Genomic DNA, 27031 nt, shown 5'->3' with positions numbered 1-27031 from the left:
TTACTGATGAATTGAGTCCATTGATGTTAAGAGAAATTAAAGAAAAGTAATTGCTTCCTGTTATTTTTGTTGTTAAAGTTGGGATTTTGTTCTTGCGGCTGTCTTCTTCCCCTCCCCCTCCCCCACCCCCACCCTTCCAACCCATGCACAGCTGGTATTTCTAAGTGGAGAAAAGTTTTCAATGAAACTATGAAAAATCACGGACACCCATGTTTTGGCTACCAATTTTATTGCATGAGGTTAAAGGGAAGCTAGCTACTTTTGGTGAGGAGTAAAGGAGAGTGCAGAAATTTCAGGAAGAACAGCATTAGGTTCATGGCCAGTTGCAGCAATTACAGTTGGTATCAAAAACAAGCCCTGCCTGACAATGCTGCTGGTATGTGATTCCATTGATGCATTGCCAGAAAGCATTTCTGTTGTCTGCCACAGGGTAGAGGCCATTTGCTTTGTCAGCACAGAATCCACTGCCTCCAGAGCTTCCTCCGGAGCTTCCACCCCCACTCCCACTTCCTGGAGGAGTAGTCACTGGCTCAGAAGGCACATCAGGGGCTGTGCAACCTGAAACATACAAGTAGAGAGAGTCAAGGGGGTGGGTCTGCTGCAGTGAACTTTATGTGGAAGTAAAGTAAACTATGTGCATTATTGCCAGAAGATGGATGCAATTAGCTGCAGTCTCACAACTGAAGAGACTGTTAGACATAGCAGGAACTAAGAAAACATGTAATGTGAATGCATGCCAGCATTATCTTTTTCTCTCCTTTGCTATCTAAGGCATTCAAGAAAGACCTAATATGCAAAAGCAGATATTTTCAAGATATGACTATAAATACCTCTGAAAGAAAAACATGGGAACAGTTAGGAAGGGTGAAATATTCCCTGAGTGATGGACTGGATATATAAGAGTACTGGCAAAACTTCCTGTTAATACTTCCCAGGAGTCTAAGCAAGACATTGAATAAGGAACACAAATACAGAGAGATTGAGAGGGAGAGAGAGAGAGAGAGTTGTATGTAAGAAAGCAAGCACAATTTCTTCAGACTCTTACAAGCCTTGAATCCTAGAAAATCTGATCTCACACACTCCAAATATAGGCTTGGTTTTCCATCATTCCCTTAGAAATTAGGATTTGGGGAATGTCAATAACTTTCTGTCACCTGGACAAATACAACAGATTGAAATGAGAAGTATATCCCAAGACAATAGGGGTAAGAATGCCAAGATTGCCTTTAAATTGATAAGCATATATTATTAACACACACAGATACACACACACACACACACACACACACACACACACACACACACATTGTATACTTATGCAGTCATTTACCTGCAGTGGGTATATCAAGGGCTTTGTTCAAAGTAGAAGTCAGAGGAAATTTTCCCTGGTTACAAAAAGAGCCAGTGAAGTCATCAAGGTCAATGGCCCAGATCATGGCACCTCCAAAATTGTTCTGCTTAAGCCACTGAGCCTGTTTAAGAGTAGAGGGTAGAAGGTTCATTTGATTTCCTGAGCCTTGGATCTGTTATGGCAGCAAATCTAAGGAGCTGGCCTTACCTTAACACTGAAGCTCTTGATATTGTCATAGCCAAGCCACTCATTGCCCTTATAGGCATAGGGCACTTCTTGGGAGGCATCCCAGACCTCTGTGGCTCCATTTCTCAGAAACGTGCAAATCTTTGAATGTCAAGAGAATCAAACCCTTTTAAATATTAACTCTATTAAAGAGAAAACACGTTATCTTCTTTCTATTCATATCCTCAGTTAGGGTTACCTAAATTTTACAATTCAGTTTTGTTTGTAGAAAGCAAAATTGAGTTATTTCCTCTTTGCAGTGATGGAGATGAAACCCGGAACTTGCCATATTAGATAAGTACATGCTCTGTCACCCTCACTATATCACATTCCAAGACTGAGATTCCACTTTACACCAATCAAAATAATATCAAAATCTCAGGTAACAGCAAATGCTGGTGAAGATGTAGAGAAAGAGGAACACTCCTTCATTGCTGGTGGGATTGCAAGCTTCTACAACCACTCTGCAAATCAGTTTGGTGGTTCCTCAGAAAATTGGATATAGTACTACCTGAGATCCTAGCTATACCACTCCTGGGCATATACCCAGAATATGCTCCAACATGTAATAAGAACACATACTGTACTATGTTCATAGCAGCCTTATTTATAGTAGCCAGAAGCTGGAAAACCCAGATGTCTCTCAACAGAGGAATGGATACAAAAATTGAGGAACTTTTACACAATGGAGTACTACTCAGCTATTAAAAACAGTGACTTCATGAAATTCTTAGGCAAAGAGATGGGACTAGAAAATATCATCCTGAGTGAGGTAACCAAATCACAAAAGAACACATGTGGTATGCACTTACTGACAAGTGGATAATAGCCCAGAGGCTCAGAATACACAAGATACAATTCACAGACCACACGAAGCTTAATAAGAAGGAAGACCAAAATGTGGCTACTCCCATCCTTCTTAGAAGGGGGAACAAAATACCCATGGGAAGAGATATAGAGACTTTATATGGAGCAGAGACTGAAGGAATGGTCATTCAGAGACTACCCCAACCCATATAAAGTTACCAAAACCAGATACTATTTTGGATGTCAAGAAATGCTTGCTGACAGGAGCCTGATATAGTTGTCTCTTGAGAGTTTTTGCCAGTGCCTGACAAATACAGAAGTAGATGCTCTCAGGCAACCATTGGACTGAGCACAGCATACCCAATGGAGGTGCTAGAGAAAGAACCCAAGGAGCTGAAGGGGTTTGCAACCCCATATGAGGAACAACAATGTGAACCAACCAGTACCCCCAGATCTCCCAGGGACTAAACCACCAACCAAAGAGTACACATGGAGGGATCCACAGCTCCAGCCACATATGTAGCAGAGGATGGCCTTGCTGGACATCAATGAAAGGAAAGGCTCTTGGTCCTGTGAAGGATCAATGCCCCAGTGTAGGGGAACTCCAGGACAGGGAAATAAGAGTAGGTGGGTTGGTGAGCAAGGGGAGGGGTGTAGGATAGGGCATTTTCAGAGGGAAAACGAGGAAAGGGGATAATGTTTGAAATGTAAAGAAAATATCTAATAAAGACTCAATGGAGGAAAAAATAAGGTAGAATGGAGATATATACATACATATACGTGTGTGTGTGTGTGTGTGTGTGTGTGTGTGTGTAACTTAGTGTGCATAATTCACAGAGTACTATGCAGCCAATATACTGACCTCATAGTAGGCCCAGAACCCAGCCTGCCTGGTATATGGACCAGCAGGGCCATCACCAGAGGTAGGGGCACCAATTCCATTATCAGAGGGGTTTCTCAGGATGAAGGTGTGTCCGTACTCTGGGAATCCAACAATAAGCTTCTCAGCTGGGGCTCCATTATTCTTCCAGTAGTTCATGACATAATCCTGTAATGGCAGCAGGTTAGACACAGGACCTGACTAGTCAATGGTCCGTGTTAGGATCCAGGCAAATTATATGATGTTCATAATGAGTGGATTTATTTATTGGTAGTTTATTTTTCAAAATTTTGGGGTGAAATTATAGAAATGGCCAATAAGTTAAGATAATTACCTAAATAAATTAACCTCTGAACTTGCATTAATCTGGAGCCTGGTTTCTATATGATTTACACCCCCTTCCCCAGTGTGCATTTCTGTAGGGTCTTACCACATTGAGGTAGGCATTGCCACCAGTGTCAGTAGGGTATTTGTAAAGAGGACTATTCTCCCCAGTGTAGCCCTCCCAGGAGCCATGGAGGTCGTATGTCATGACATGGATGAAATCCAGGTACCTGAGAGGTAGTAAGGTTTAAAAGCATTTCTGATAACTGTTTTTCACATCCATGCAAGCAAAGATACCTTTTCCACAGCAAGTGTGCAGACAAGGTCTTTGAGCACAAGACATTTCAAGAATATGCACAATGCTTGAAAGGTTCTCACAGAAGTTTAGGATAAGGGCACCACTCACTGAGAAAGTTCAGGGATCTCATAGCCAGCCTCAATGTTGGAAATTCCAGCAGCTACAGCAGCAGTAACCATCAATCTGGGCCTGTTGCTCTCAATAGCCTCCTGCTCAAAAGCTTCACGCATTTCCTACAAAAGAATTCAAGCATGCTTAAAATTAATTTCAGCTATTTAAATAATAATAAATATATGTTCGCCAGTGTCTTTCTTCTCCAAAGTACTTTCAGCTATTTTTGTCTGACTTCAGTCTATCATATCTTAATAAAGTCAATAATATAGATGGTATTAATTTAAAAATTACAGCTATGTAGTATGTGTGGGAGTTAGGAAATTGACACTGGAGTTCCACAGAAAGTTAATGGAATCCAAGATCTCAGATGACCAGTCAGAGCTCACTTGTATCACATCATTTTGAAGATACATTTTCTGCAGCACTCTTAAATAGCTTTTAGTGATTCAGAAAGTTGTTTCCATACTCCTTGCAACACAGACATTTCATTCAATGAATTGCTGAATTAGCCAATGGAGAAGGTGAGAATGGCTAGGCGACAGGTCCAATTCAGTGCCAGACATTAATTCACCTACATTCTGTATGTGGTGGTTCTAATAGGTATGGCCCCATAGACACGGATGTTTGAATGCTTTGCACATAGAAAGTGGCACCATTAGGAGGGTATGTCCTATGTGGAGTTGGTGGGGCTTTGTTGGAGGAAGTGTAGAAAAGGGGTCTTTGAGATATCCTATCTTCAAGATATGCCCAGTGCAATACCCAGGCTTTCCCTGCTACCTAGGAATCAAGATAAAAAAATTTCAGTGCCTTCTCCAGCACCCATGCCTGCCTACACACTGCTTTGTTTCCTGCCAGGACAATAATGGACTAAACATCTAAAACTGTAAAACAGCCCCAATTAAGCATTTTCTTTATGAGTATTGCCATAGTTGTCCTGGGGAAGAGACAGCAGAGGTGAGCTACACATTCCCCCCTAAGTTCCATTGCCTGCCTTCCAAGAATACCCCAGAAACATCCAGGTCAGACTGTTCCACACCAATCCCCTGCCTGCCACGTTCACCTGGAGCACAGTCAGTAGAGATACACAGCATGACAATGGACACTGAGGTCCATTGTCAGGTCCAAGCCTAGGCTTTCCTCCACCTCCCAAGGAGTCCAGCTTTAATCAAGAACATTGAGCCAACATCAAGGACAAAGAAATGGTTAAAGGTGCTTTAAGTCCAGTGTAAGAACACAATAAACTGCAATAACAAGGGAAATATGGCACCACTATAGATCAGCTATCCTACTACAACAAGACCTGGATATCCTAGCAAAACTGAAGCAAAAGAAAAGACTCAAATCCAATTTTATAGAGTGGATAGAGCTCTTTAAAGAGGGAATTAATAAATCCCTTAAAGAAATACAGGAGAATACAAGCAAATAGGTGAAGGAAATGAATAAAACTGTTCAAGACCTTAAAATGTAAATAGAAGCATTAGAGAAAACACAAACTGAGAGAATCTTGAAACAGGAACTAAAGATGCAATCACCAACATAATACAAGAGATGGAGGAGAGAATCGCAGGCACAGATGATACAAGAAATTGATGCATCCATTTAAAATGCAAAATCTAAAAAGTTCATAATGGAAAACATCTAGAAAACTTGGGATAATATGAAAGGACCAAACCTAAGAATAATAAGAATAGAAATAGGAGGAGATAAAGTCACAGAAAATATGTTCAACAAACTGGCAGGACAAATTTCCCTAACCTAAAGAAAAATATCCCTATAAATGTATGAGAAGCTTACAGAACAACAACAAATACAGTGGACCAGAAAAGAAAATCTACCTACCACATAAAAAATAATCAAAATGTTAAATGGGCAGAACAAAGAAAGAATATTAAAAGATGAAAAAAAAAAGGCCAAGTAACATATACAGGCAGACCTATCAGAATTATATATGACATCTCAACAGAGACTTTAAATCCCAGAAAATCCTGGGCAGATGTCTTGCAGAGCCTAGGAGACATCTGTCAGAACAGGCTATAATACCTAGCAAAACTTTCAATCACCATAGATGGAGAACCAAGATATTCCATGAAAAAGAAAAAATTTAAGCAATACCTTTCCACTTATCCAGCACTACAAAGGATACTAGAAGGAAAAAAATTAAACAAAAGGAGAGTAATTACATCCACGAAAACACAAGAAATACATAATTTCACATGAGCAAAAACAAAAGGAGAGAAACACATACTGTATAACATCAAACTAACAGAAAGTAACAATCATTGGTCCTTAATATCTCTCAATACCAATTGACTCAATTCCCAATAAAAAAGACACATGCTAAGAGAGGGGATGCCTAAACAGAACCCATCATTTTACTGCATGCACCTCAGAGTAAAGGGCTCTGAAAAAAAGTTTTCCAAGCAAACTGGCCCAATAAACAAGCAGGAGTAGCCATTCTAACATCTAATAAAATAGAGTTTCAAGCAAAAATAATCAAAAAAGGATACTTCATAACACTAAACAAAAAATCTACCAAGATGAGGCCTCAATTCTGAATATTCTGAATATCTCAGTTCTGAATATTAGGGGAATCCCTAACACAAGGTTATCCACATTCATGAAAGAAACATTATTAAAGATTAAATAAAACACTGAATTCCACACATTGATAGTAGAAGTCTTCAATGCCCCACTCTCACCAATTGACAGGTCATTGAAAGACCACCAAACTTCTATAGGTGACAAACAACTTTAGCAAAATGGCTGGATATAAAATTAACTCAAACAAAACAGATCCCTTCCTTTATATAAATGATAAATGGGCTGAGAAAGAAATTAGGGAAACAGTACCCATCACAATAGTCACAAATAATACAAAATATCTTGGGGTAACTCTAACCAAACAAGTGAAAAATCTGTAAGACTCAGAAAATGGAAAGATCTCCCTTGCTCATTGATTGGTAGGATTAACATAGTAAAAATGGCCATCCTACCAAAAATCTATCTACAGATTCAGTGCAATCCCCATCAAATTTCCAGCATAATTCTTCAAAAACATGGAAAGAGCAATTGTTAATTTCTTATGGAAAAACAAAATCCCAGAGTAGCAAAAACAATTACTCACACTAAAAGAACTAGGGGATTCACCATCTCTAACCTCAAGCTATACTACAGAACAATAGCAGTTAAAAAAAACTGCATGGTACTGGTAAAGAGGCAGACAAGTTGATCAATGGAATAGAGTTAAAGACCCAGAAATAAAACTACACACTTACAGACACTTGATCTTGGACAAAGAAGTCAAAAATATACAATGGACAAAAGAAAGCATCTTAAATAAATGGTGCTAGTCTAACTGGCAGTTCGTACGTAGAAAAATGAAAATAGATCCATATTTGTCACTTTGCACAAAGCTCAAGTCCAAGTGGATCAAGGACCTCAATATAAAATCAGATACACTGAATCTAATGAGAGAAAGTGAATCTTGAACTCATTGGCATGAGAGGAAATTTCCTAAACAGAACTCCAATGACTCAGACTCTAAAATCAAGAGTCATTGATAAATGGGACTTCATGAAACTGAAAAGCTTCTGTAAGGCAAAGGACATAGTTAATAGGACAAATTGGCAACCTAGAGATTAGGAAAAAATTTTTCACTAATCCCACCTCTGATAGAGGGCTAATATCCAAAATATACAAAGAACTCAAGAAGCTAACCTCCACAAAACCAAACAACCAAATCAAAAAAAAAAAATGGGGTATAGAACTAAACAGAGAAATAACAACAGAGGAATCTCAAATGACTGAGAAGCACTTAAAGAAATGTTAAAAGTCTTTAGTCATCAGGGAAATGAAAATAAAATGACCCTGAGATGCCACATTACACCAATCAGAATAGCTAAGACCAAAAACTCAGGTGACAGCACATGTTAATGAGAATGTGGAGAAAGAGGAACACTCTTCCATTACTAGTGGGATTGCAAACTGGTACTACCACTCTGGAAACCAATCTGGAGGTTCCTGAGAAAACTGGTAATAGTTCTTCCTAAAGACCCAGCTATACCACTCTTGGGCATATACCCAAATGACACTCCACCATACCACAAGGACATGTCCTCCACCACATTCATAGTAGCCTTATTTGTAATAGCCAGAAGCTGGAAACAATCCAGATATCCCTCAACTGAAGAATGGATACAGAGAATGTGGTTCATTTACACAATGGAATAATATACAGCTGTTAAAAATGAAGAATCATGAATTTTGCAGGCAAATGAATGTAACTAGAAAATGTCATCCTGAATGAGGTAACTCTGACCCAAAAGTCCATGCATGGTATGTATTCACTGATAAGTTGATATTAGCCAAAAGTACCAAATACCTAGGATACAACCTACAGACTGTAAGAAGTGTAACAAGTAGAAGGGCCCAAGTGAGGAGGCTTCAATTCCACTTAGATGGGGGAAGGAAATAATCATGAGATCAAGAGGTAGGGAGGGTCCTAGGAGTTGGGGAAGGGGAATAGGATCAAACATGAGAGGGCAGAAGAGAAGCCATGCCCAAGAGAATAAATAGAAATCAGCAACTTTGGGCGGGGGAGGTTGTGGGACCCTCTAGAAAGTACCAAAAACCCAAGAGGTGAGAGACTCTCAGGACTCATTGAGAGCCACCTTAGCCAGAATGTCCAACATTGCGGAGAGGAAACTCAAAGAGTCCTCCTCCATCAGATAGACAGGGCTTCAAGTGGAGGAACAGAGTTACTAGCCCACAGTCTTTTGACCCAGAAATATTCCTGTCTGAATGAACTACAGGGACAAAAATGGAGAGGAGACTGAAGGTAAGGCAGTCCAATGACTGGCCCCACTTGCAATCCATCTCATGGAGTGGTCACCAAGGCCTGACACTACTACTGTTCTATGATGTGCTTACAGACAGGAACCTCACATTGCTGTCCTCAGAGAGGCCCTACCAGAAGACGGAGACAGCTACAGATACTTACACTCAACCATTGGATTGAAGTCAGGCACCGCTATTGTTAAATTAGGGAAAGGACTGCAGAAGCTGAAAGGGAGAGCAACCCCATAGGAAGAACAACAGTCTCAACTAAACTAGCCCCCTCCCCAGAAGCTCGCAGAGAGTATGCCACCAACCAGTAGCATACACTGACCAGTCTGAGGCCCCTGGCACATATATACCAGAGATTGGCCTTGTCTGGCCTCAGTGAGAGAAAATTATTTTAAACCTCAGGAGACTTGAGGCACCCAGGGAAGGAGAAGGCCTGCCTGGGGAGGGGAGCACCCTCTCAGAGGCAAAGGGGAGAAGGAATGGGATGAGGAACTGTGGGAGGGGGACCAAGGGAGTCAAAAGCTGAAATGTAAATAAATAAAATAAATTTTAATACAATGGGGCACAGAGCTAAACAGAATTCTCAACAGAGCAATCTCTAAAGGCTGAGAAGCACTTAAAGAATTGTTCAACGCCCTGAGTCATAGGAAAATGTAAATCAAAACCACTCTGAGATTCCATATTGCACCCATCAGAATGTCTAAGATCAAAAACTCAAGTGCCAACACATACTTTGGAGTATATGGAGCAAGGGATCACTTCTTCATTGCTGGTTGGAGTGCAAACTGTTGCCTGCTTTTGGATTCCTTTCCCATAGCAGGGCTGCGTTGTCTGCACTTGGTGGGAGAGGATGTGCTTAGTCCTGCTGTGGCTTGCATGTTTTTGTCCTGCCAGGGCATGTTGAACCCTCAGAGGGCCTTCCCTATCTTAGGAAGTGGGGGTAATGGGGTAGAGGTGTGATAGTGTCTCTTGGAAGAGAGGGGGGACAGAGGCTTCAATCAGGAAGTAAAGTGAGTAAATAAGTAAATAATTAATGAAAACAAGACTTGCCATGTTCTTAGTATCTCTTCACAGCAATAAAACCCTAAGATACTGTGCAACTCTCATTTATTTAGAGCACTGAAATCCTATAATGACATTATTTGGGACACCAAATGGTATTCCAGGCAGACCTCTGTACATTGCTATGTGGGTGGTGTTGAAAAACTAAGACATTTATTTGGAAGGGTAAGAATTATAAACAGTGTTATGCCTATCTTCAAATGTTAAACCCAGATATTATAATGTATGTGGTTTTATTCTGCATCACTTCAATGAGCAGGACTATAGCCAATGATCAGATGTTATAACAGTCCTGTTCAACTAAGAGTAGAGGTTCTATTTCTGATTTTTGGAGCTATCTAACAAAAAGTAAAGTGGTGCTGTGGAGACAGCTCAATGGTTAATGTGCTTGCTGTGCAAGCTAACATCCTGAGCTCAATACAGCCATTCCCAGCAAACCCACACAAAAAAATTTAAGCCAAGTATACAAGTTTGGTCATACTTATCCATGCACAAATCTCTCAAAGATTTCTAATTTCTTTAGGTAAGTTTAAATTTTTTAACTTCATATAAAAATGTGATTCTTCCTGTCTGTTCATTCTCACAGGCTTAAAACTCACTCCTCACTTGTTCACACAAATTTGTCTTCTTTTGTGTCATTTCCATCTGTACTGAATTAGATAGCACTGTTATCTAATTCAAGTTATCAAGACTAAGATCTAGCCTCATTTTACCTAGAAAGCTCCTTGTGTCCTTGCCAAAGGGAATAATTGGGTGACTCTGTATTTGCTTCTGGATTTTGTAGACCTTGGATTTTGTGTAGTGTATCACAGCACTTATCAAAATGTGCTTATGTTTCAGTTCTCCAGCTAAGATGTGTGTTCTTTAAAGTCAAGACTCTGCCCTACTCTTGGTTTTAACCTATTCCCAATAACTACCACAGAGCATAGATTACTCAATAATAGACAGCTTTTGTGCAATGATGCTAACTAATATCTCTAACAGGCATCACAGGTATTTATGACGCCAGCTATGTGATGTCCAAATTACTCTTGCCCTTTTAGTACCTTAGTTATTTATCTGTAAAATGAAGGTCATAATGCTTAAGGAACCTGTATTATTTAGTAAATGTCAAGATAAAGTGAACTGTGGTTCTGAAACCAGCATGTAAAGTAATGCGCAGCATAGAGATTATTCAAGGACTTCATGATATCTAAGGAACTTTCTTATGCTAAGAATCCAACTCCATAATTCTAAAGTCATGTTTGGTTTTATTATGCAAGCACCTGGGCCTCACTGAAAATAAAAAGACTTTGAATATTATAGGGCTAATATCTTTTCATGGTTTCCTCACCTTCACCAGGACAGTGAAGAGATGCTTGTCCTGAGGAGGGCTCCCACGTGAGCCTGGGTATTCCCAGTCCAGGTCCAGTCCATCAAACCCATACTGACGCAGGAATTTAATGACTGAGGTAATGAAGGTCTGGCGGTTCTGAGAAGTGGAAACCATGGTAGTGAAACTGAGGGAAACCAAAAAAGTCAGAGTAAGGCCTTGATGTTCTGAACACACTGGAATAAAAGTAGTTTAAAGTTTAACTTCTGCCTCACAGTCCTTGACCAGGACCTGACTGAAAACTAAAGTATATTCCAGGGCTATCCCGGTTTCTCTTTGCAGTCACTACTCTTACCAGCCACAGTACCTCAACATTCACTTTATTTTGCTATTCTTCCCAATTCCCAGTTCAAACATTTTCCCAAAATGCCTTTGTTGTTTTGAATACCCAACTAACAGTTCAGATCAGTCTGCCTTCAAATAAGCCCCCAGTTCATATATACTCAAATAAGTCTTGTTTCATATACATGGTCTCATTTTTCTTTCTTGGAAAGACAGACAAAAGATATACAAAACCTTCACTAGACCTTGCAGCCTTCATATATTTTAGGATTTTTTTTTCTGAAGTGGGCAGCTAAAGCTTAGAGGATGGTGTACCAAAACATCCATCCAAAATTATCCATGTAAATGTCACAGTAGTTAATCTAAAATCTTCTGATAAGTATTGATGATCTGATGTGGTAATTTATTAATTTTATGAAGTAAAAAAATCATTTAATGGATCTTCATAATATCTATCTGGAATTTTGAAGTATAAAAGGACATGGATTATGCTAAATGAATGAGTGGTTTTCTAGAAAGAACTTACGGAGCAGTTCCAAAGTTCCAGCCTCCAATTGCCAGGAGGGTTTTCAGTTTGCTGTTCCTATAAAGCAAAGGATAAACAGAGAAATTTTTCAATTCATGGGTTTAAATGACATTTGAAATAGCATTTCTGTTTATGATACTGAGCTTGCTCAAATTATTCATGGTAGGACTGATATAGTATTATTTACTTGAATAATCTGAGCTATTTTTTTCCACTACTGAAACTTTGTTTACAAAAGCTCTTTGTATTATCACCATAAATAAGATCAGGGATATGCATAGAAATCAGAATTATATAATTGTTGGATTTATTGCTAGTGATATTTGCACTACATATAATTTAAAAAGCATAATTGGCTCATTGTCCTTTCCTCAGGTAAAATGTTAAATGTTGCTTAAGCATAATCATATTTTATCCTTTATTTAACTAATATAAGATAATTGGAGTATCACTGCAAACACAGGTAACAAGTGAAAAGGGGGCAATGGAATTATATAAAATTAAAGCTACTACACAGTAAAGGCATAAAGGCAATAGAAAAAGAACATAATATGTAGATCACAGGATTAGTAGCTGGGTGATATCAATGGCTACCTTTCTCTTCTGGTAGCATGCAGAATACCTTAGAATACCTTCCAACATCACAAATGTTAGGAGGTAGAGGTGAACATTCTAGTTTGACACCAGTTTGATTTCTCCATATTTTATGATATAAGTCATGGTGCACTCAGAAATAGAGCCTTATCATTGTAGAAAATAACCAACAGCCTTAGTAATAGCCTATGATTGAGGGAATTGGTTAGGGAACCTTTTGACCAGTGATTTAATACAGTGTAACCCATTCATGAAGTTTTATTGGGTGCCTAAGATTTTGAGTTGAGACTAGAAGCCACAACAGCACCTAGAAAATGGCCCCCACACAGACCACTTACATTCCCTCAGTGCCTGACTTCCTCCAACTGTCCTTCCTCCACTTGTCATCATATTCTCACACCATAACTCTGGTTTCCTCATGCCACACCAGAGGCCATGCTATCCCAGAATCCCAGGTAGGCTGGTTGTGTATGTACTGCCCCACTTTCTCAGTGTTTTCCAAGTCCATGGCTACTTGCCCTTTTTGTTACCATATCCCAGCCCCTAACTCCAGAGGAGGCATCCTGATATACAAGAGGACATAGTAGCCACCAAAACAACAGATAGTTCACCCACCACAGCACTGTCCCTACTATCCCTGTATCCTAGTCTCTCCCAGTCATGACATACACCTCCATCACCATATCTGACATCCGAAATCTGATGAGGACCAATGGGTAGATGAGAGGCCATACCTGGCACCAGAACTCCAGACTCTAACTTGAATAAGCAGCATCTACTCAACCACAGGCCACTCCAGCCAGAAGACCAGAGAGGATACAGAAATCAAAAGGAAAGACACACATCAAATAAAGACAAACTCAGAAATTAGCACCTAGAGCTATAACTATCTCCAATAGTACCTAGAGCTATAATTATCTCCAAATCATAATCCTAAATGCCACTGTAAGAACACAATCAAAAACAGCCAGGATAAAGTGTCCCCATCAGAGCCAAGCTACCCTATTATGGAAAGTGCAGAATATTCTAACACAGCTAAAGCACAAGAAAACAACCATAAAACCAACTTTATGAAAATGATAAAGATCCCTAAGGGGAAATGAATAAATCTCTTAAAGAAATTGAGGAAAAGACAAACAAAAAAACTGGAAGAAATAAATAAATATCTTAAAGAAAGCCCCAAAAAAAGCAAGCAAACAGTGGAAGAATTTGAATAAAACAGTTCAAGATAGGATAGGATAAACAAACAGGAACTACAGAAACAAGCATCATGAACAGAATACAAGAGGTGGAAGGGCAAAGCTGGATAAGGTGGTGCACACCTTTAATCCCAGCACTCAGGAGGCAGAGGCAGGCGAACTTCTGAGTTCGAGGCCAGCCTGGTCTACAAAGTGAGTTCCAGGACAGCCAGGGCTATATAGAGAAACCGTGTCTCAAAAAAAAAAAAAAAAAAAAAAGAGGGGGGGTGCGCAAATCTCAGGCATTAAAAATACAATTAAAAAATAAATACATAGGCCAAAAAATGTTAAATCTAAAAAGTTTCTGACACAGAACATTTAAGAAATCTAGGACAGTATAAAAGGCCAAATATAAAAATAAACAGAGTACCCAGAGCTGATCCTGTGCCACAGCAGTCCATACCCAAATACCTTCAGGAGAGAGCTGGTCTCCCAGGAGTGCTGTCATAACTGTGAGCACAGGTAAGACAACCACTTCTGCACAAATTCCTGGCCCAAGAGGGACCCACCCAGAGTCATTAGGACACAGGAACCAAGGAATAGCCAGGGACAGGATCCTTCCAATTTCCATCTGCACCCCAGAACTAACTCTGTGCCACAGCTCTTCATACCCAGATTCCTCTGGGAGAGAACTGGTCTCCCAGGAGTACTGACACACAGGCTTGCAGGAGGGATATGCCACAGTAAGAGACAGCAAGACCAGATAACACCAGAGATAACCAGATGTTGAAGAAGGCACGGGAAAGAACATAAGCAACAAAAAAAAAAAAAAAAAAAAAAAAAAAAAAAAAAAAAAAAAAAAAAAAAAACCAAGGCTACTTGGCATCATGAGAAACCAGTTCCCCCACCACAGTGAGCCCTAGATACTCCAACACACCAGAAAAGCAAGACTCTGATTTAAAATCACATCTCACTCATGATGATGATAGGGGGCTTTAAGAAGCACATAAATAACTCCCTTAAAGAAATACAGGAGAACACAGGTAAACAGCTTGAAGCCCTAAAAGAGGAAACACAAAATATCCCAATAAAAAAATTAGAGGAAAACAACCAAACAGGTGCAGGAATTGAACAAAACCTTCCAGGATCTAAAAATGGAAATGGAAACAAAGAAACCACAAAGGCAAACAATCCAGGAGATAGAAAACATAGGAAAGAGATCAGGAGTCATAGATGCAAGTATCACCAACAGAATACAAGAGATAGAGTCTCATTTGCAGAAGATACCATAGAAAATATTGACACAAAAGTCAAAGAAAAAGCAAAATGCAAAAAGGACCTATCCCAAAACATCCAGGAAATCCAGGACACAACAAGAATACCAAACCTAGGGATAGAAGGGAGTGAAGATTCCCAGCTTAAATGGCCAGTAAATATCTTCAACAAAATTATAGAAGAAGACTTCCCTAACTAAAGAGAGAGATGCCCATAAACATGCAAGAGGCTTACAGAACTACAAATAAATTGGACCACCAAAGAAATTCCTCCTGTCACATAACAGCCAAAACACCAAATGCACAAAACAAGGAAAGAATGGTAAAAGAATTAAGGGGGAAATGTCTAAAGGCAGACATGCCAGAATTACACCAGACTTCTCACCAGAGACTATGAGAGCTAGAAGATCCTGAGCAGATGTTATACAGACCCTAAGAGAACACAAATGCCAGCCCAGGCTTCTATACTCAGCAAAACTCTTAATTACCATAGAGAAACCAAGATATTCCATGACAAAAATTTACATAATATCTTTCTACAAACCGAGGCCTACAGAAATAGTAGATGGAAAACTCCAACACAAGGAGGGAAAGTACACCCTAGAAAAAGCAAGAAAGTAATCTTTCAAAAGCCCCAAAAGAAGATAGCTACACAAACATAAAAATAACATCAAAAATAACAGGGAACAACAAGCACTATTCCTGACTATCTCTTAAAATCAATGGATTCAATTCCCCAATAAAAAGGCATAGAAAAACAGACTGGATATGTAAACAGGAACCAGCATTTTGCTGCATACAGGAAACACAACCTCAGTGTCAAAGACACACACTATCTCAGAGTAAAGGGCTATAAAGCAATTTTCCAAGCAGTCCCAGGAAACAAGCTGGAGTAGCCATTCTAATATCAAATAAAATCAACTTTCAACCAAAAGTTATCAAAAAGGATAAGGAAGGACACTTCATACTCATTAAAGGAAAAATCTACAAGAAGATCTCTCAATTCTGAACATCTATGCTCCTAATGCAAGGGCACCCACATTCATAAAAGAAACTTTACTAAAGTTCAAAGCACAGATTGTATCCCTCTGATCTCCTTTTGTTGTCTAATTGCTCTGGCTAGGACTTCAAGTACTAGAAAGGGCAATTTGCAAATTCATCTGGAATAACAAAAAACCTACGATAGCAAAAACTATTCTCAACAATAAAAGAACCTCTGGTGGAATCACAATCCCTGACCTCAAGCTGTACAATAAAGCAATAGTGATAAAACTTGCATGGTATTGGTATGGAGACATGCAGGTAGTATAATGGAATAGAATTGAAGACCCAGAAATGAACCCATACACCTATGGTCTTTTTTTATTATTTTTTATTTTTTGTTTGTTTGATTTGTTTTGTTTTGTTTTGTTTTTTGTTTTTTGTTTTTTGCGACAGTGTTTCTCTGTATGGCCCTAGCTGTCCTGGAACTCACTCTGTAGACCAGGCTGGCCTCGAACTCAGAAATTCGCCTGCCTCTGCCTCCCAAGTGCTGGGATTAAAGGTGTGCGCCACCATGCCCGGCTTTGTCATTTAATTTTTGACAAAGGAGCTAAAACCCATGCAGTGAGAAGAAAGACATCATTTTTAACAAATGGTGCTGATTCACCTGAATGTCAGCTCAAGTCCAAGTGGATCAAGGACCTCCACATAAAACCAGATACACTGGAACTAGTAGAAAAGAAAGTGGGGAAGAACCCTGAACACATGGGCACAGGGGAAATTTTCCTGAACAGGACACCAATAGCATATGCTGTAAGATCAAGACTTGACAAAAGGGACCTCACAAAACTGAAAACTTCTGTAAGGCAAAAGACACTGTCAATAGGACAAAACAGCAGCCAACAGATTGGGAAAAGATCTTTACCAATCCTATATCCGATAGCTAATATCCAATATATATAAAGAACTCAAGAAGTTAGACTCCAGAGAAACAAATAACCCTATTAAAAATGGATTACAACCACTCTGGAAATCAGTTTGGGAGTTTGGGAGGGGAAATGAGGAAAGGGGATAAAATTTGAAATGTAAATAAAGAAAATGCCTAATAATTTAAAAAGGAGAGAAAGAAACAGAAAAAAATCAATATATATATATATATATATATATATATATATATATATATATATATATTAGTTGATAGAAAGATTAAGGAGATGTTGCTCAAAAATATAAACTTTAGTGAAATAGGAAGCAAAAGTTTAAAAACTCATGTTTAAACACTGTTTCTATAATTCATAGCACTGTATAGTATTTTGAAAAGCATTAGAAGTTTATTTAAAATATTTTATCATAAAAATGTGTGAAGAATATTCGCTGTTTTCCCATGAACCACTCTACAGTTTGTACTTATTTAAGAACATCAATGCATGCATGTGATTGTGTCAACAAAAAAACAATAACAAGGCCGTGTCTGTGCAGAGGTTTTTGTCCCTGGTGATAATGTAATGTATGCATTTCATCATGTGGAGCAGACCAAAAATGAAACAGAATAATCACAGAAGAGAGGGTAGAAAGACTGTAGGAAACAAACAAGAATGTAGATTACAAGAAAGGTGTTTTCTCAGACACAACAGAGAAGTTATGCATATGAATTCACAGCAACTATAACAGCATGCACAGCCACAGGCCAGACAGAATGTTATCATGGAGAGGGAAGACTGGCAAAAGGTTCCATCCCTATCTGAAGCAACTCGTGCAGATAGATAGCCTCTGGGAGAGTCTATTTTCTTGTAGGATGTGATTCCTAGTAGGTAAACCTTAATAAACCTTACTGCAGTGGATGCCTATGGACCCCAAAATATGGACAACACAAACTGTATTCACTGACTTTAAAACAGAAACAAGAACACTAGGTTGCATAGGTAGAGAAAGGAGGAGCATCTGGGAGGGTTTGGAAAGAGAATAGTATGGTTTGAATACATTATACAAATTCTTACAATTAATTTTACAATAGGTAAAGATACATAGGTAGGTAGGTAGGTAGGTAGAGAGAGGGGGGAAGGGCATTGAACTGTTACATATCACAAATCTGTTGGTTATGAATAACATCTTCAGAATCAATGGTGGTAGTAACTATTGGTCCAAAAGATATAACTTAGATATCGATTTGCCCCTTTCTTTTACCTGTTTTTCAAGTCATTGAAAGCTTTATAGAGAGTAACATCATTCCATTCTATGGTGGTGATCTCATTGTTCTGCATCCCAGCAAAGGCATAGATCAGGTGAGTACACAGGCAGGGGTTAATGTCATCAGGCTTGAAGCTCCCCAGACCTGGCCGATACTGGGCCCAGTTGGTGAAATAGCATATCAGATTGTAGGCAGACCCTGTGGTGATCAGGAATAAGTGTGATGGTTTGGCATATTGGGTACTGAACTGTGAAAACAGTTGGGGTTCTGCTTCTGTTTCCCTCCCTGCCTCAGAGCCCTGATCTCCAAATAGGTGACTACTGTGAGCACTGTTACACAGAAATCAAGAGATGGTAAAAATACATTTGGGGATCTTGAAACAAAAATGCCCATAGTTCAGGAAGCTCAGTGGTCTCATAAAGACTAGTGGATAAGAATTATAAACTCATAGGTGGTCAACCTACAGAAACTAGCAGTAGCAGCTGAGCTAAAGTCTACTCCCCCATAATGCAAACCCATCTCTCTTTCTCCAATATGTTTTATCTCCTGGTACATTTTTCCAAATATAATCCTGGAATGTATTTTTACTTAATTTTATTAACCAGACAGTATGTAAATTAAGATATTTAAGTTTTATGGTAGTTAACTGTTTTGTGAAATGTACAACATAGAATCAGTGACTTACCCAGCTGAGCATTCAGCAGAAGAGCCAGACCTAGAAAGAGAAAACAGATATTTATTGTGAAGCAGTTGCCTGAATCTTCTAGGATATAACCTAGAGCCTTATAACCCATCCTGCTTACCATGTGTTGTGACAGCCCAGGTGAAACTTTGCAGTTGTGTAAAGTGGTGACCTTTTCAGTAAACATTCTTTGAGCTACACTTTACCACTTGGTCAAAAAATGGTCTCTGTCCTTTTTGACACTCTGTGCCATAATTTTTGTAAATGTGAAGTCTACTATGTGTGAATCAGGGCTGACTGAAATTGATCCAAATTCACAGCACTCAGTGACCAAAGAATCAAATGTGCCTCATTTCCCAGAGCTGATATGAGCTCAGTTCTTCCACAGAAAAGGCATCCTCTAAAGAAGAGAGTCAAGCTGGAGGAACACGTTGGTAACGTCTTCAGAGAAGTTTTGCTAGAGAAGATATACATCCAGATACTTCTTGGCTTCAACAGAGAGCTTTCTTTAGACGTTATCTCCCTCCTTAGCCAATGCTGACCCTGACCTAGATAACCTCCTGCCTGTGCTACTTAAGTATGGAGACCACAGGTTTGAATCACTGTCAAGAGAACTGGGCCACTTATCTCAGCATCTTTTATATACCAGGATTTGGAATCTCTTTGAAAAAGGCTTTAAAGCATAACAAAGTTTCTAAAGCACAAATGTAGAGCGGCTCATAAGTTTTAGACGTGAATTGGCTCTAAACAACTACTGAATCAACCACTTATTGAATGTGTGGGAGTGACAGTTATGTAGTCATCATCTCAGCACGATTATAAAGGAAAATAAATAATCCGGCAGAAAGCAGAGCAAAGAAAACTTGCATATCTCTGTGAAGATTGCTACTGGTTTTTTGTTTGATCGTTTTTGTTTTATCTCCAAAAGAACTATTTCCTATTTACAGAGAAGTAAATAAACATATCAATTTAAGGCAGGTGGTGCAGGAAGATGAGTAGGGAATGAGGCTGGCAATGACAGAAAAGAATAAGACAAGTACTGAAAGACAAGGAGACTTACTTTTAGGACCATAACATGCCAGTGACGTGAGCTTAGAGAGCAAGAGAAAGACTTATTGTATGAGGAAAGAAAATTTGCAATGAGAAGGAAGAAACAAAAATGCCAGAGGTCATGCACTGACTCTTTCCTGGTTATGAGATCCTGAGAGGAAAGGACACACAGCAAAGCCAAAGCCCTGGCTCTAACTACGGATTCACCTGTGAAAAGAAGTAGCTTGGCCATCGTTCCTTCCGCACTGCTCCAGCAGAACCTCAAATGGCTTTTTATAACACCCGAGTGCTTACTTATCATAAGGGTTTCTAAGTGGTTAGGATTTAAGCCAGATGTGTGTGACTAATCACTGTATTCCTAGATCTCCCCTGCAGATTTGGCTGCTTAGATCTCTCACCTCTGTCATCACCTTTCCTGCCCTGTATGGACAAAATAACACCATGTCTCCTTTAAAAGGTCATGTAGGCCAATAGAAATAACCTTGAATCTTAATAGCCTTTTTGGCAGTTCACTAGTGTGGACAACCACCTGTTCATATACTAGCGTTCTTTCATTTTGTGGACATTTCATGCCTGGTATAAAAGAACATTATTGGAAAGTAAACAATAGAAACCCTTGGAAATTATTAACTGCTTTAAAACTGTTTTCTTTCATGGAATTTTTATAAGCAACATGTACAATCTGTGCCTAAAGAACTTTTCCTCTTTAAGGGATACTTCCTAAACATTCTGCCTATTCCTGTTCTTAAGAGTGACTCCAAATTAATATTATAAGGTAATTTGGTTTAAAACTTTATAAATGGGAAATTAATTCTGATTATGATTCCTTCTAGCAGATTTCTACTTTAGACAAAATGTTTTACTCATTATTCCTGACAATTGCACTAATTCATAGCTATAAACATAAACATTTAGAAGGCAATTTGACACCATTTCCATTTTGCAAAAGATAGAAATAGGTTCTCCAAACTCTTGATTAGTTTTAAAGTACCAAACACAAAGTCCTTCCCACAGAACAGGTCTCAAATCCAACCAAAAAGTCACTGGTTAGCCCCATAACAGTCACTTCACACTGGTACCAATAAAACCATCTTGCCTGACAGACCAGTATTAAAATATACATTTTCTACCACCTTGTAAAATGAATAGCTTTTCTTCACCAGCAGACCACACAGCACAATATGAAAGGTGGAAGCTTCTAGCTTATTTCCAACTTGATTTCTCTGTGCTATAGAGCCACAGGGTGTAGTTTCTTCTGCAAGAAGGTCTAACAAGCTAGTTCTAGTGAGTGACCAAGAGCAATGGGAATAGCCTGAATTGTGCAGGAACTATCAAGGCCTTCCTGGTTAACAACCATAGGAAATATCCCATGGTTAGCACTGGGATTTTTGTTCATTTAACCTATGGCTTCTGGAAACATCATCCACAAACATGGAGTAGTTCAGTTAAAATTTTTCTTAAAAATTATTTGTTTAGGAAAAGCACAAAAGTGTCAGTGGAAACCCCTATGGAAGAGTTAGGGGAATGGTTGAAGAAGCTGAAGGGGACTGCAACTCTATAAGAACAATAGTATCAACTAACTCAGACCCTTCAGAGTTCACAGAGACTAAGCCACCAATCAAAGAGCATACATGGGCTGGTCAATAGACCCCGGCTCATTGGTAGTAGGGGACTGCCTTGTCTAGCCTCAGTGGAAGAGGATGTGCCTAATCCTATAAAGACTTGATGACCGAGGGAAGGGGGATGTGGTGACAGGGTGAGCTTTGGGTGGGCAGGTAGGGAGATGGGGAGCACCCTCTCAAAGGCAAAGGGAGGGAGGATGGGATGAAGAACTCTTGTAGGGGAGACCAGGAAAGAGGCAACATTTGCAATGTAAATAAATGAAATGATTTTTTTAAAAAGTGGCAGTAGAAGCCACAGAGATCAAGGAACCTGAGAGCCTCATGGAAGCTCTGAGGGATGATACAGAAGCAGAAAAGGAGTCTGCAGGGCCAGCAATGGTTCCAAAACAATTAAGTGGGCTGGTGGGGAGCAAGTCTTATGAAACGATACTTTTAAAATGTGGAGTCACAAAATTGGAGAGAAAGATGGCAAAGAATTATAAATCTATACCCAGACTACAAGCACAAGTCATTCTTGATGAGCCATGAGGCTATTGGCACAAAGCACAGGGAGATGTGTGACAGCCTGAGGCTCCTGTAGAAATAGGTCATTGCTAAATAGGGTCAGTCCTAGGCCCAAAGGCCAACCAGCCACTACCATGGAGCTGCTGCAGATGCCCACACTGCTTGCCCTGCTAGGGGACAAAGAGTGTGGAACAGCAGTGCTATAGTATAAAGGTCGAGCCTGGTGAGCCTTGGGTTGGCAGACACCACATCGAGGGCAGATAGCTGTGCAACACCCAGGAACTGACACAAAAAAGGTGTGTGGGGTGTGTGTGTGTGTGTGTGTGTGTGTGTGTGTGTGTGTGTGTGTGTGTTATGTGATGTATGTATGTATGTACACATGTATGTATGCAAGTATGTATGTTAGACCTATGTAATGGTATATGACACACTCCAGTTTCCAATGCTGCTACAATAAACAAATACTCAATAGAGAGGTGGGAAAGGTAGAGAAATAGAACAGGGAAGAGTGGAGGTAGGAGAAAGTAAAGATGTGAAGGTAGTGATAGGGATGAGAGAAAGCCTGGAGCTTGTACTCTGCCTCAGCCCCCAACATGCTGCCCAGATGCATGATTGCCCTGGTTCTAAGCAACAGATGTCCAGGATGAGGAATTATTCATTTTCTGGATTGGACCTCTTCAAAAGCCCTCTCTGGTCTGTGCTGTCACTGAAGGCTACTTTGATATCTGTGGTCTGCTTCCCTGGGCCCTGTTGAAGTTCAAGGTTCATGAGAATGTACATGGTCTTAAAGCACCTGGGAACTATGTTGATGTCTCTAGCCTGAAGACTATTCAGATGTCCCTGGTCTGGCCACCTCCAGAGGCTTTGCTCACATCCATGCTCCCTGCTGCCACTGAGGGTCATGTCTGGGTCCATGGTCCAAATACAACAAGGATCTGTTGTGCTATCCAAGGCCCCTACTACCACTGCAGGCCATGTAGATGTCCCTGTCTGTACGGCTGCCTGAAGCCATGTTACTTGGGAGGGGTTGGGAGGAGGGTTGATGTGAGTGTCCTGTGCTGCCATCTGAAACTATGATTATGCCCTTGGCCTGTGCTGCCACCAGGAACTATGATGGTGTCTGTGGTCTGTGTAGCAACAGAGGAATGTGTTGATGTCTATGGTCTGATGTCTGAGAGCTGAGGTGAAAGACCATGTGGAAATCCATGGTCTGTGCTGTCACCAGAAACCATGTGGGAAGTCCATGGCCAGTGCTCCCACTGACTGTGAAGGGCAATGAAGCTACTTTTGCCATGGTATTGATGACTTCAGACTTATAGTTGAGAAAAATGAACATAGAAAGCTTCTGTGACAACCCCTACCTCCATACTTCACAACCCCTTAAAAATGTAACAGCCTAAACAGAAAACCACCGAAGAGAACTCATAAAAACTTCTAAGGTTACTGAAGAATAGCTCTCTCCAACTGATGGGTTCTGATGGGAGTCCAGGTGGAGAAGGATTAAGCTTTCTCTTAGTGTTGGCTGTCAGGAGGATGATCATGAACTGTGAGTGTATAGGCAACACAAATTGGACCCATTTCCCCCTCTTCTTCCTCCTCCTCCTCTTTCTCCTACTGTTCCTCCTCTTCCTTCTCCTTCTCATCCCCTCCTCCTTTCCTCTTCCTCCTCCTCTTCTTTCTCCTCCTCATTCTCCTCCTCCTTTTTCTCCTTCTCTTCCTCATCCTTCTCTCCCTCCTCCTCCTCTTCTTCTTCCTCTTCTGTTTGGGAGGGAAGGTCAGAAGGGTGAAGAGGCAGACCTGGGAGGACTTAGAAACGGATGTGCTAAAAGTTTATGATGTTAAATTCTTAAGTAATTAATAAAATTATTATGAAAAATCATGTGTATTAGGTAATATATTTCCACACAGTTTTTCATACATCCTAAATTTTGTTTAGTAATCCTTATACACACAGAGACACACACTCACAAACACACATTATCTTCTCTCATTTATGCCCCCATTACATCCTAGTTTAAATCTTTCCACTTGCAGAATTTCTCTCTTTACTTCCATAACATATCTGTTCTGTGATGTGAGTTCAACCTCTTTTAAGGCCTGTCCCCAATAGGTGATTTATCGCTTACGGGCCTCTGTAGACATTGAAACTTAAATGTGCAAGTCTAAAAATCCAAAGCTAAAACCTGTGTATTAGTCTATTTCCCACTTTCATCTGTTTCCCTACAAATATTCCCTTATAGGTACCACATTTTTATTATCTATTCATCAGTTGATGTATATCTGGCCAATTTTATTTTCAAGCTGTTTGAAATATCGCAGTGATGTGAGTGGTCATGTCTTTGGAGTAAGAGTAAATCTTTTGGTTACATGTCCAGTGGTTGGGCTAGGTTACATTGTACCTTTACTTTTACCTTTTTCTGAAACTTATGCATTGAGTTCTATTATGTCTGTACCAATTTGTGTTCCTTATACCAATAGTGTATAATGGTTCCTCTTTCCCTCGCATTTTACTCAGCATTTTTTGTCATTTGTTTTCTGGATGGTAGCCATGTTGACTGTGATGGAATCTCGAAATACTATTTTTTTTTTTTGAGATTATATTATTACATCATTTCTCCCATCCGTTCTGCTCTCAAAATCCTCACATAGACCCCTCCTTGATCTCTTTCAAATGCATATGGATTTTTTATTAGTTGTTGTTACATGGTGTGTGTGTGTGTGTGTGTGTGTGTGTGTGTGTGTGTGTGTGTGTGTGTGTGTGAAAGCATATACATTCCTTAATAGAACCTTCTCAGTCTATATGACTCTATTATATGCATGTTTTCAGTATTGGCCATTTAGTATTGGATAATCAACTGTTGTACCCTTGCCTGAAGAAGACTGTTCCTTCAGTAGCTAGCATCCTTTAGTTGCCTGTAGTACTTTGTGCAATGTTGAGGTACCTATACAAAACTTCACAACTAAAGAGTCACAAGACAGTTAATTTTCTTTTTTGACAAAACTGTGCTGACATAAAAATTATTGCTTTGACTGTGGGATGGCAACCCCATCCCTCACTTGATGTCCTGCCTTTCTGTTGGAGGTGGGCTCTTCAAGTTCCCTCTCCCCAGTGTAGGGCATTTCATCTTTGAGTTCTGAGAGTCTCTCATCTCCGAGATCTCTGGTATATTTTGGAGGATCCTGCTAACCTCCTACCTCCTGAGGTTGCATGTTTCCATTCTTTTTACTGGCCCTCAGGGATTTCAGTCCTTTTCCCCCACCCAATACCCAATCATGTTCCCCTCTCCACATCCCCACCCCCTTTCCTTCCTATGTCTCTCCCTCCCACCTTGTGGTTGATTTCTTCTCCCTCCCAAGTGGGACTGAGGCATTCCCACTTGGACCTTTCAGCTTGTTGAGCTTTCTGAGTTCTGTGGACTGTATCTTAGGCATTTGGCACTTCTTTGGCTAATATCCACTTATTAGTGAGTACATTCCATGCATGTCCTTTTGGGTCTGAGTTACCTCACTCAGGATATTTTCTAGTTCCATCCATTTGCCGGCAAAACTCAGATGTTCTTGTTCTTAATAGCTGAGTAGTATTCCATTGTGTAAATGAACCACATTTTCTGTATCCTTTCTTCTGTTGTGGGACATCTGAGTTCTTTCCATCTTCTGGCTATCACAAGCAAGGCTGCTATGATCATAGTGGAACATGTTCCCCTGAGGCATGGTGGGAATCTTTTGGGTACATTCCCAAGAGTATTGCTGGGTCTTCAGGAAGATCTATTTCCAATTTTCTGAGGAACCTCCAGATTGCTTTCCAGAGTGGTTGTACCAGTTTTCAATCCCACCAGCAATGGATCAGTGGTCCTCTTTCTCCACATCCTCTGTTGTGAATCCTCAGTTTAGATCTATACCTCATTTTTGATTGGGTTGTTTGAGTGTTTTGGTGGTTAGCTTCTTGAGTTCTTTATATATTTTGGATATTAGCACTCTATCAGATATTGGGTTAGTGAAGTTTTTTTTCCCAATCTGTAGGTTGTCAGTTTGTCTTATTGGCTATGTATTTTGCCTTACAGAAGTTGGCATCCCACAATCAAAACACTGGCCCATAATTGTTCCTGTCTGAGAGAACTACAGGGATGAAAATGGATAGGAGCCTGAGAAAAAGAAGATCCAGCAACAGGCCCAAAGTGGGATGTAGCTCAAGGGGAGGCCCCAAGGTCTGACACTATTACTGAGGCTATAGAGCGCTCACAAAAAGAGACCTATCATGACTGCCCTCAGAAACACCCAACAAGCAGCTGAAAGAGATGCAGATGTTTGGTACTCAACCAATGGACAGAAGCTGCTGACCCCTGTGGTTGAATTAAGGGAAAGCTGAAAGAAGCTGAGGAGGAGGAAGATCCCGTAGGAGGTCCATTAGTCTCAATAAAGCTGGACCCCGGAGATCTCTCAGATACTGGAACACCAAACAGGCAGCATACACCAGCTGATATGAGGCCCCCAATACATATACAGTAGAGGACTGCCAGGTCTGGGTTTAGTCAGAGAAGATGCACCTAACTCTCAAGAGACTGGAGGTCCCAGAGTGTTTAGAGGTGTGGTGGGGAGGGGGTGGGGATGGGGACATCCTTGTGGACAGACGAGGCGGGAGGAGGTATGGGATGTGGTATGGAAATACAATCTGTGGTAAAGGAAATAAATAAAAATTAAAAATATGTGTGAGCATATGCATAAATGAGTAATTTTCCACTTGTTTTACAAAAAAAATTCTGCTTTAACCTTTTAATGAACTTATAGACCTAGAAGATAGATACTGAATGTTTAGTTAGAAGTGGATATTACTGGAAATACATATAAATGATTCTACTGTACTGCATATTTGAT

The 27031-nt window shown here is 40.0% G+C and overlaps 1 protein-coding gene across 1 annotated transcript; it reads right to left on the bottom strand.

Moving 5' to 3' along the window:
* Nucleotides 1-210: 210 nt before the first annotated feature.
* LOC110320160 (acidic mammalian chitinase) lies at nt 211-20274 on the bottom strand. Its single transcript, XM_021196061.1, has 11 exons — nt 20241-20274; nt 18987-19016; nt 18298-18499; nt 12087-12143; nt 11240-11405; nt 3994-4118; nt 3694-3817; nt 3246-3431; nt 1559-1678; nt 1331-1472; nt 211-558 (listed from the first exon to the last, which is right to left on the bottom strand). Exons 1-11 carry the CDS (start codon nt 20263-20265, stop codon nt 314-316), a joined length of 1422 nt encoding a protein of 473 aa, XP_021051720.1. The 5' UTR covers nt 20266-20274; the 3' UTR covers nt 211-313.
* Between the last annotated feature and the right edge of the window lie 6757 nt (nt 20275-27031).

This window comes from Mus pahari, chromosome 4, assembly GCF_900095145.1.
Source record: "Mus pahari chromosome 4, PAHARI_EIJ_v1.1, whole genome shotgun sequence".
Classification (NCBI taxonomy): domain Eukaryota; kingdom Metazoa; phylum Chordata; class Mammalia; order Rodentia; family Muridae; genus Mus; species Mus pahari.
This window is presented reverse-complemented; position numbering and strand designations above follow the sequence as displayed.

Excerpts from the sequence above, each read along its gene's own strand:
- LOC110320160 (XM_021196061.1), bottom strand. The coding sequence starts at position 20,265 with ATGGCCAAGCTACTTCTTTTCACAG. Across the intron at positions 19,017-20,240 it reads CAAGCTACTTCTTTTCACAG|GTCTGGCTCTTCTGCTGAAT; the intron begins GTGAATCCGTAG and ends TTCTCTTTCTAG. Across the intron at positions 11,406-12,086 it reads TGGAACTTTGGAACTGCTCC|TTTCACTACCATGGTTTCCA; the intron begins GTAAGTTCTTTC and ends GGTTTCCCTCAG.